This window comes from Gymnoscopelus braueri (assembly GCF_963280865.1).
Source record: "Gymnoscopelus braueri genome assembly, chromosome: 14".
Lineage (NCBI taxonomy): Eukaryota > Metazoa > Chordata > Actinopteri > Myctophiformes > Myctophidae > Gymnoscopelus > Gymnoscopelus braueri.
This window is the reverse complement of record NC_137619.1, coordinates 39,874,630-39,886,377: the sequence shown is the minus strand read 5'-3', so window position 1 is coordinate 39,886,377 and position 11,748 is coordinate 39,874,630. Positions and strand designations below refer to the sequence as shown.

General features: G+C 37.0%; 1 protein-coding gene across 2 annotated transcripts in view; it reads left to right on the top strand.

The window, feature by feature from the left end:
* Positions 1-11,748, top strand: part of tasp1 (taspase, threonine aspartase, 1) — a 197,558-nt gene that overhangs the window by 137,348 nt on the left and 48,462 nt on the right. Inside the window, exons 1-5 of one of the 2 annotated variants that reach the window (XM_080448590.1) lie at positions 5,441-5,621; positions 6,653-6,870; positions 7,619-7,686; positions 8,051-8,119; positions 9,960-10,080. In XM_080448590.1, the coding sequence (XP_080304716.1) occupies positions 6,726-6,870; positions 7,619-7,686; positions 8,051-8,119; positions 9,960-10,080 (403 nt within the window). In that variant the 5' untranslated portion in view covers positions 5,441-5,621; positions 6,653-6,725. Of the gene's footprint in view, positions 1-5,440; positions 5,622-6,652; positions 6,871-7,618; positions 7,687-8,050; positions 8,120-9,959; positions 10,081-11,748 lie in introns of those variants that run through there. The other variant, XM_080448591.1, reaches the window with a different exon arrangement.

The window sequence follows — 11,748 nt, the reverse complement described above, 5'->3', positions numbered from 1 at the left end:
TTTCCACTAAAAAGCATTATGAATTATATTCAGTTATTTTGGATAAGCAACACCTTCGTACCATGAAGCATATACATTCTAGGCTTTGGGAATGGAGCAGTAATGGCCCGGTGAATGGTGCTTAATGAAAATGGTTCGCTCAATATGGGTTTGGAATTAGATTCCGGTGGGTTGTTGTTTTGGTAAAACATGTTGTAATGACTCCCACTGTTTATTTTATTCTTCACAGCAGAGTGTTTGTACTCAGTCTGCACCAACCAGCAGCATAGAGTACCTCATTGATGGCTTGCTGAAATCATGTTTCTACTGCTGGTAATTTTAAACATGCATTACATATAGTGGTGGAAAAAGTACTGAAATGTTTTACTTAAGTAAAAGTATCAATACCACAATGTAGAAGTACTCTGTTAAAGGGAAAAGGCCTGTGTTCAAAATGTTACTTGAGTAAAAGTAAAAAAGTATTAAGTACTAAAATGTTTGAAAATAGCAGATCTACAAGCTCACAACACGTCGCTATTTTCTAATAGCCTATGAATAAAATAGGGCTAAAGTGGTCAATGTGTTTTATAATATAATAATTGATATCTGCAAAGTAACTAGTAACTATAGTTTTCAAATAATTGTATTGGAGTAAAAGTATAATATTTGCCTCTGAGATGTAGGCCTACTGGAGTAGAAGTAAAAGTATTGAAAATGGTAAATACTCCAGTAAAGTAAAAATTCCTCAAAAGTTTACTTAAGTACAGTACTTGAGTAAATGTACTTAGTTACTTTACAACACTGATTACATACAATTTGACCATAAATGTATTTGGATTACTTGTGCTTGTAATATATCAGAGGATACATTTGGATAGACATTGGTAAAGTCTAATTTATACTTGAAGTTGATTTTTGTACCAAAACAAATTTATCTTTCCATATTATGCAGGAATTACATTACACTGTATCTACGATCCACTGGGACTGCGAGGGCGGGGTTTCATGCTTCTATTTTAATAAAATCAACCGGTCTGGAAAACCTTTGTAGTTCCATGAGTTATTTTAGCTCATCTTCCCCAGGGATCTGTGCGTTAATAGCAGTCTTCACAGCAGATGATGCTACGTAGCGCAGGAACTGGACTTATATACCATTTTTCCATTAAATCATGTAGCACAAGGGCAATAAAATGTTGAGCTATTTGGTATAGGTTCCATATTACCTACATATCCCACTGTGTCTACACTTGCCTGGAGGAATTTTAAAAGATCTAGTATTTCTTACGTAGCTTTTTCAGAAACACACACATTAAAGTCTTCATCCATTTTTAACTCTGAGAGAAGGGTCCACTTGGTTACATTTGAATTACATCAGACTTAAACTAAATCACCAAGAATTTTACTGTGTTTACTTGGGGTATTATGTATAAATGCAACACATGGCCATCAGTGGTGGAAAAAGTACTCAAATGTTTGACTTAAAAGTAAAAGTATCAATACTGCATTGTAGAAATACTCTTACAAGTAAAAGTCTGGGGTCCAAAATGTACTTGAGTAAATGTACAAAGGTTTTGGTATCAAAATGTACTTAAAGCACAAAAGTAAAAGTACTCCTTATGCAGAATATCCCATTTCACAAGTTTCCAAATGTGTAAAATGTCTAAATTTCATTTGAAAATAGCAGATCTGCAATATTGCCTCTCTCAGAGGCAATATTTGCCTCTGAGATGTAATGGAGTAGAAGTACAGAAAATTGGAAATACTCCAGTAAAGTAAAAACAATCCTGAAAAGTACAATACTTGTAAATGGTAAATGTTACTTTCCACCATTGCCCATCATATTGATAAAAAACTGACTTGCCCAAAAATACTGCAGGCCCAGTTCTCTTTGCAGCATCCAAAACATAGTTTCCATGGAGATCAGATGGTATGTGATGCTAAAGCCACACCCCCCTACAGACTGACCATGGGGCCCTCTTCAACGCCCCATCCAGCTCCCCAATTCTTTAATGATTCAACCCGCTCTGTTTCATCTCCGTTTGACCTGACCCAAAACAAACAACACCGCAGTAGGTATTATGATTAAAGAATGTGCTTTGGGTTTGGAACGCCCAGGCAAAACTCCCACTTAGATCATGAACACAGAGGTGTCTGTTTCAGATCAATGATGATGTTGGACCATGTGTCGACTGGTAGTGGTTATTTCCAGTAGAGTTTCTCTTCAGAACATTCTCTGGTGATTATTGCTTCTCTGGGGTTTTTTCTCTCAGTCACTGGCTTATTTCATCCGATTAGCCTCTCTGTTGTGGTCTTATCTGGCTCAGTAGTAACTCATTAAAACATTAACTCCCAGCAGAGGCTACGAGGCCACCTTCGTCGTGATTGCCTCTTGGATCCCGTTATAAGGAACGATGAAATAACGTGATAAAACAAAGGCCTACATTATGTTAGATGCCTCACAGGAAGAGCCAAATTGAGCGTGTTCTGTTTATTTGAAACACAATTGAGTTTCACTTCTTAAAACAGGGATTTCCTGAGGGACTTGTAATCTCTGCGCAGTATATGATTACTTTTTTGACTCGTGCTCCACTCTTCTCTTTCCTGTCATTACTCTATAATGGGCCGTGACATTAAAACATCTATTCATGTCTAGACAGAATAGAAAAATGCCCGGAGAATTGCGTTTAGTTATGATTGGCAACTCTCTTTTCTAGGGCTTGAGAGCATACATCTTGAGGACCTCTGTTTATAGTATAGAGTACGGAGTCATTGTAAAGATAGGCGCACTAATTAAATGTGTTGTGCCAAGTATAATGACATGCTGACTGACAAGCCGAGAGCACAGAGCAGCCATATCAAACAGAATGGAAATGCCCGACACCCCCATCCACCCCCTCCTCTTGAATCTAATAACTACTTCAGGGGTGCACTTGAGAAATAAAAAAGTAAAGTTATAGTGAGAGTTTGAGTTGTATCCTGCTGCAGCCTGATGCACCAGTTGTTAAAACTACCATGAGAAAAGGTTTTCTTATGCTACTAGAAGAAGCAGTGTTCAGTTTTTATTCACCTCTTATCAGGAACATACTCCCAGGAAACATGCCGGTCTGCTACAACTGTCAGTTCTTTTTAAATCAAAGCTATGTGATGCAGAGCTCTTTGTTTTATTGAGGTTTTTGAATAATGTCTTGTGCTCTCCTGTAATTTGTATGTTTTATTTGAGCTTTATTTGTTACTTTCTATTCTGTTAACGCTTTTGTTTCTGTTTATCTTAATGCGCTTCATGTTTTGTGTAAAGCACTTTGAATTGCCTTGTTGTAATGTGTTCTACAAATAAACTTGCTTTGCACATAAAAGCTGAAATGATTTATTTTATTCCCTCTCTCGTCTCACTAAAGATGTTTTTCATGTTAATTAAAATGTAAAACAATAAAACGTTAAACAAAGCACGATAAGCAACAGTGACTACAATTTATTGTAATAGCATATCTAGTATAATAGGTGGATGGTTTACTGGGTAGGTGGGTTTCTTAGTTGATTGATTGCCTCGGTCAGTGTAATGATAAAAATATCCATATAAATATGTTGCAAACATTTTTATTGTGAAGCACAGGATAAAAATATACATTTTCCGTTCAAATATATGGATTGCTTCCTTTTTTCCAAAAATATCCATATAAATATAAGCTGAGGATAGACCATGACATAGTCACCTAGGATCTTAATTGACACAGCCCCCAGATATTAACTTTGAGATGGTGATGTGTGAAAATATTACGAACATAAATGTGTGTAATTGCTGTTCTCAGTCATTAGCTTACAGGTAAAGGTAAGGAAAGATAAAGTATACTTTATCATCTCTTTGGAGAAATGTGTCCCCTGCATTTGACCCATCCTAAGGAGCAGTAAGTTGCCACAGTGCAGTGCCTCCACATTACAACTCCAGTTGTAATGTCAGTAGTACCTTGGTCAAGGGCAATGGCAGGAGTAGGCTACAGTATGTAGCATGCATGTCTTTTGGTGTGGGAGGAAACCCGAGTACCTGGAGGAAACGCATACAAACACAGAAAGGCCCCTGCTGACATTGCTGTGGGACAACAACATTAACCACTGCTCCACCATACCGCCACGCCATTACAGCATGTAATGCATGTCAAAATTACTATAGGATTTCCTATAGAAATCTTACAGAAATACTTAAGAAAATACCATAGGCACATTATAGATACATGAACATATTATCTACAGAATATGATAGGAAATCTATAGGATCTCTAAAACATTTTTGCAATCAAGGAGGTACAGAACCACTGGTCAAACAGAGTCTGCTAGATATTATCTCCAAATAAAGATACAATAATGGAACATTTAGTACACTGTAACTGGAGACCTACTTTTTAAATACATGAATTTATCATTAGTTGATTGCAATTTTGAAAGAATATATTAACTAACTACATAATTAATTAATTAATTAATTAATGGATCGTTCCTTTATGATGTGATATGTTATGGTTGTATGTCTCCATGTTTAAATGTAGGATCTTGGTAGGGCTTTGGATTGGTCAAACAAATAAGCCTGTACAGTAATTTATTGTTTGATCCGTGAAAATGTTATTTATTATTATTATTATTATTTATTTTTTCATTAGAATATGTGTCAAATATATCAAGCCAATGTTTGTTTATCTTTTGATCTGAGATTTTTGAATCTACTGTGGAATTTACTCACTGTTTGTATAAAACAGGATCATAATAACACACACAGGGGGCTATTAATGTAACAAGAAAGCTGTATTATTGCTTTTATTGCGTGTGTGTTGAACACGTGGGACAATGTTTGGGTTGGGAAAAAACTCACTTCCTTAGCAACGTGTATCTGAACCAGGAAGTAGTTTTACTTCACTCTGTGGCCAGTGTTGCCATGTCCGTTTATTTAAGTGACTTTGGGCTTCTTTTTCTGTAAAGTTGCTTGTAAATATTGGCAGTTAACTACATATATATATATATATATATATATATATATATATATATATATATATATATATATATATATATATATATATATATAAAATATATATATATATATTATAATATCTTTTTGGGCTTGTTTCGTGTAAAGCTTATTTGGGCTTGTTTCCTAATGTTGTTTAAACCAGTGGTTCTGAAACATTTTCAAGTCAAGGACCCCCAAATGAATAATGTATTTGTCATAGACAGTAAAAAGTAGGGGTATTTGTCCACATACCCACCCATCTGAAAAACAAAACAAAACAATAACCCACATTTTCTTCAATATTCTTTTGAAAATAGCAGATCTACAAGCTTGCAGATCGGCTATTTTCAAACAGTTTAAATTGCTCATGTGGCCTAATAAATAAAGTTGCTTATTTTGGGCTTGTTTTTTCATAGACCTCGTTGCTTATTTCTCACACAGAACCTGGCAACACTGATTCATGCTGTGGCTAACTAGCTATGGTTAGCACAGACAGGCTAGTAGAAAGTATATACCAGTGTGTAAAGTTAGGATCTCTAGATAATTATCATCTCTCATAACAATCACTCACACTCACTCACTCATAAAAGCATGTGGAGGTGATCCTGGTGCTGTTGACGACAGAAGAGTTAATAAAAGTAACAACACAGTGAGTTCAATGGGTTCTGACAGCTACACTTAGCTACTGCTAACATTAGCCTTAACTCTCTTTGCCTAATATGCAATCCGTTGCACGGAAAATAACGGATCTACAAGCTGATGTCAGCTTATAGATCAGTTATTTTCGGTGAGCGACTCGACTATAAAATAAGGCTTTTATAGCCTTGATGATGATGATGAACTGATCGTGTCTTTTCGGGGTTGTAAATGTGTTGATGATGTTATGAAGTTGTGAGGATGGATGGACTTTATGTCCCCACAGTGGTGGATGAAGTACTTTTTACTTTTTAAGTAAAAGTAGCAATACCACAATATAAAAATACTCTGTTACAAGTATAAAGGGCCCGTGTTCAAAATGTTACTGGAGTAAAAGTACAAAAGCATTGGCATCAAGATATACTTAAAGTACCAAAAGTAAAAGTACTCCTTATTTCACAAGTTCAAAATGTATTAAAAAAATCTTTGCCTTGTGAGCTTGTAGATCTGCTATTTTCAAATGGCCGAAATATACATAAACCACAAAATGGTTATAGTGTGTTTTGTAATGATAATCAAAATCTACAAAGCAACTAGTAACTACAATTTTCAAATAATTGTAGTGGAGTAAAAGCACAATATTTGCCTCTAAGATGTAGTGGAAGTAAAAGTATTGAAAATTGGAAATACTCCAATTAAAGTAAAAATTCCTCAAATATGTACAGTACTGAGTACATGTACTCTCCACCACTGCCAAAATGTCCTGTCACATTCCAGTTTAGGCAGAACAAGACCTGCGATGATAAAATAGCATTATTATAACTATCTGTCAATTTATTGCCAGGCTTATTCAAAATACTAAAATCTGTGAAGATTCCTTTGGAAAAGATTGTCCAGTGAAAAGATCTACAAGCCGCGCTATGAGCTTGTAGATCTGCTATTTTTGAATTGCCCAAAGGAATCTTAAAATGACACAGATGCGTTCCAGGTCTAAAAGGGTTAAAAAGTCTCTCTTTGTTTTACCGTTCTCTTTTTCTTTATTAGGTGTCCTGTCAGAATGAGTCGTTTGCCAGAGTCCAGTTGTTGGCCATGATGCTGGACAGGTTCTGCTGGGGTTATGGAGAATCCAATGAATTGTGCAGCAGACGAACAGCAGCCCTGCTGTCCTCCTCTGGCCACTTTGTGGTCCAGTCAGCAGGATGCGGTATCGAGCAAGAAGGAAAAGCCAACCGTTGTGGGTGGATTCGTGTTGGTGCATGCAGGTATGTGCTGTATATGTACACAACAGTAGTGGACAATGTAGTGATTATTGTGTTGCCTTAGCCACTTAAAGGTAGGGTAAGTGATATTTTTTGGTTAAAACAAAACGTTGTTTTTGTTAAAAGGTTAAAGCACTATATTTTGATAGTAATAATCATTGCTATATATAGAGTGTTTGTTCAGTAACAGGAGTCTGTGTCTCTCCAGCTCTTTGATAAACAGAAAATACCTTTTCAGGTAGGTGACAAAATCCCAGCCAATCAAGAGAAAGTAACCATTTATCAGCTTCATTTTTTTATGTTCCAGTTCCAATTTTGCCTGCTCATTTCTTAGTTTCATCACTTCCAATTTCACTTGCTTAATCTGTATCCTGACTATGTTCTCTATCCTGATTGGATAAAATTTGTATCCTGACCTGAAAATGCATTGTCTGTTTAATAAAGAGCTGGAGAGACATGGAGACTCCTGTTACTGAACAAACACTCTATTGCAATGAGTACTATCAGAATATAGAGCTATTTAACACTTATTTTAACCAGAGAAAATCCCTTACCCTGCCTTTAAATAATTTGTTGACATGACCAACTCCTTTTTCCCCTCTTCACCATATCCCTTGCTTCACTGAAAATATAGCCGACACATCTGAACTGTACTATTTGTGCCAAATATTCACCAATTATGTCCAGATTGAAGAGGGACGCTAGGGTCCATGTGGTTAAATGATGTCCTTTTCATACAATTTTCTTTCAGGAGCAGGATACCACTCAGAATCTAAAGCCAAGGAGTACAAGCATGTGTGCAAAAGAGCTTGCCAGAGAGTAAGTCATTTTCACAATATTTCCACACAAAAAGTCACTAAACCTTTTACAAAGTCTTGGGAAATGTGCTTTCGATTAGAGCCCGGCTGATGCAAGATTTCTTTTTATCCAATGCTGATCCTGATTTTGGAGATTTCCGGAGTTTTGACCGATATTTGTATAAAGAAAAACTAGATTTCATTAACGATTCTGTTTGGGATGTTTGAGCAGCCATCGCTTGGGTGCATGCACTCCACTCTGGAGAGCAATAAATACTCCTCCCTCCTCTCAAATTAGGCTATTTAAAAGAAATAAAAAAGTTATATTCTGTGCTGAATTGTCGTCCATCAAGCTGTGCTTGACATAATGATGTTGTCGTTTGCAGGCTGTGGATAGACTCAAGGCTGGTGCTCTGGCAGTGGAAGCAGTGGCTGCAGCCCTGGTTGAACTCGAGGTTGGTCACAAGTTAATGCCTATCTCAAACACACACAGCAGTGAACACACACTAGGTGTCTAATTTAAAAAATAAATACAATAAAACTCTTCAGGCTCAGATCAACGTAACAGACAAAAATAAAGTTGGCGGAAATGTACTGGTAATTTTAAAACCTATACAGGTATGTGCTGATGTAAAACAGCCAATATGTGAATTATGGATGTTCATTATTTTGATAAAAATATGATAGTATATGATACATATGATTAATATAAGGGAGGAGCATCCCCAGGGCAAGTTGGGCTGAAACCATGACATTGATGAACTGTCTAGTTCTGCAGCTGCTCTGCAAAAATATGTGATATGAGATATATGTGCAGTGAGGTAAGCAGTTGCTTACGCTTATGTAAGCATTCCTTGTAAGAGTAACCTTTTCATCTCTCTTTTTCCCCATCCATTTATGCTGTGGATCTCTTGTTTCTCTGTCTTTTTGTTTATTTTTTATAGTTTTTGCTGTTGTAATTTGTGTGCGTGTGTGCGTCCGTTGTCTCAGTTACATCCTTAATAATCAGTTTCAAACTGGTTTACAACAATAACACAAGTATTTAATCCAGGAGGGAGATTAAAATTGTAAACTAAGTAAGAAACTAAGTATATCAATAATCAGAATCAGCTTTATTGTCACATCACAAGTTAACAGAAGTAAAAAAGTGGGTGAAATTCGTTTTTGTGCATAGTTCCCATCGTATCGTTATTTCCATAGAAAAAAAGGGGAAGAAGAAGAGGGGGGCAAGTGGGAAAGGAGATCAAACAAGAGAACAAAAAAAAAAGTTATCTACATATTTACACAAGTACCTGAGATAGGATATAGAGGTGCGTGAGCATAGCAGCAGATTTATACTCTGCATGATATACAGTACTTATGGACGTTAAGGTGATAGAAAACCACACAATAAAAAGACAAAAGTCAGTGCATTATACATGGGATTAAGGCGCAACATGTCGGTGTGTGTCGACTGCATAATCCACATAAAGTAGACTGACACTGGTATAATCCGCAAGTTATGTATAAAGTTATAAATAAAGTTATCATATAGTACTCTGTAATGTTATTCATCTAGTAGCAATGGCATTTATACATGAAAGTATACCATTTTTGTTCATATTGCTTGTGCAAGCAGCATAACTCAGACTACACAGAAAAAAATATGTGTCACTCAAGCAAATATGAACATTTATCCATAGCAGCCTGCAACTCAGCCCTTCGGGGTAAGACAACCAAATGCTGACGCACTTCTGGAAGTTAACAATCTAGCAATGATCTAGCACTATAACAATCTTCTAGAAGGTAATAATCATACTCTAATGAAGGGGAAAGGGGAACCAAAGGATGCAACACTTACTCGCTCAAAAAAGATCACCAGCACTCATTTGAATTGAGTTTTATCTATTGGAGACCCAGCAACGGTAAAACACACGGACGTGCAACACTAGCTTAAAGGGATAGTTAACCCCAAAATGACTTGTTTTCTATCGATTAGTCACCCCTTGGATATTTGTTTGTTTTTGTCGCATTCCTAAACCAATAATTTGATGACCGGCAGCGGTTCCGGTAGAAGACAAAAAGAGTGTCCTTTGTGTCTCCTACCGGAACCGCTGCCTACCGGTCCGGCTGGTCATCAAATGACGTTAAAATAATTTTGGCACAGTTTTTTTAAATCAAATATTTCCCTTTTATTTCCTTTGTCTTTTCTTCATTTTATATTTTTAATATGTTCGAAATAAATAAATGAATGAATGAAGAAAATGAAAATATGATCAATTTTAACTGTTTGTTTTGTTTTTGCTCTTTACTTAGGACTCTCCTTTTACAAATGCTGGGATGGGCTCCAACTTGAATCTATCTGGAGAGATCGAGTGTGACGCAAGCATCATGGATGGGAAGTCGCTGCACTATGGAGCTGTTGGCTCTATAAGTGGTGCGTAACAGAAGATCTCTCTAAATGTTATATCTTAGTACAAGTAGAATCACCTGAAAGAAGTATAAAGCCCGGCCCAACCGCTATGGATCTCACGTTCTTCATAGATCTAGTTTCTGCCATATCTTTGTTTTATAGGAAACCACTGGCATCATCATTTATTATAGTTGGACCACCCAGTCTTTACCTGGAGGACATGGAGGACTCTTTGCGTATGTGCTTACATCAGCAGATACTTGCAAAGGGTTTGGAGTCTAAGGCCTCCAGCAAAGAGAGGGAGAGAGAGAGAAAAGAAAGAAAGAAAGAAAGAAAAGCCTAGGGTTCAAAGTGGGCATTTGACATTTAGTCAAAAAGACAACAGATTGTTTTTGTTACTGTTCCTAACAGTTAGCTTAACATTTAGACTTGATGAATGAAAGATTCTCAGGCTAGATGGGATGCATGAGCCATGCATCCCATGTTTTCTCTTTATTCAATTCAGTAAGCTGCTTTTTAACTACTACATTTTCCAGGGTAGCGCTGATGAGAGCAATGGTCACCGAAGTATGGCTATTTGAAGTGTTAAACACTGCTAACACTGCTGCCTTAATAAGCAAATATATTACGAATATATATCGTAATTCATAGAAAACAAAGATCTTACTAAGATTATTTTGCCTAGACTTGAAATTGAGAGATTCTTATTTAGTTCTTGTTATGAAAATTGAGGTTTGATTTCTGCAGTGTAATGCATGCCAAATTTGTTGTAGGTTTCTAGAGATTCTGGACTGTGAAACTGAACATGATCCTGACAATGCATAATTAAGTGATTTCACAATCAGGATCTGCCTGTACTGTATATCAGCATGACTTCGATTCGGTCTTACACATGATTCTGTCAAACATAATTATCACAGTCGTGCTCATAATGCAGTACGAGAACATGAACTTGAGTGTGATGTTGCTTTCATACAACAGTTCTCCAAGCACTGTCCGTGCAGTTCTCCAAGCACGGACACACTTCTCCAAGTGTGTCCGTCTGTCTGCGAGTGGCTAATCTCCGACACCGTTGGCCCGCTCGCTCCCAAACTGTGCACACACACTCCCTGGATGCCAATTAATTTTTTTCACATAGACCTGTTATAGCGCCACCAGGAGGCCGATTTGTGCAAAACCCATTTACTCCTACAGATTTTATCCAAATGTCATGCAAATCGGTGCACAGTACCTCTATAGTCATGTGATCAACACGGATCTGTCCGATTTTCCATATTCCATCCTCATTGGCTAAGGTTGGCCTCCAAAGTTTGCTGGATTGGTCCGTTTTGAACAAAATGCCTCAAATCATGAACGCATTTTGCGATTTCCGTTACATTTCACACGCACATTCCAACTAGGCCGAGGAAGAAATGCCACCCTCACATTGGCCTGTTTTAGGTCTAATTTAGCAAAACACATTTTTGGAACAAAAGCCTCAAATCATGAATGCAGTGTCTGATTGCCGTGAAAAGCATAAGAAGAAATGACACCCTTTTCACATTGGCCTATTATAGCGCCACCAGGAGGCCACAATAACGTACCTGACCTGGCGGAGACCTGTGCTCCGAGGAGCACTTTTTCTAGTTTAATATGAAATATCTTCCAGCTCACAAAGGAGAACAGAAGGGAGGTTCAAACTACTAGAATGCA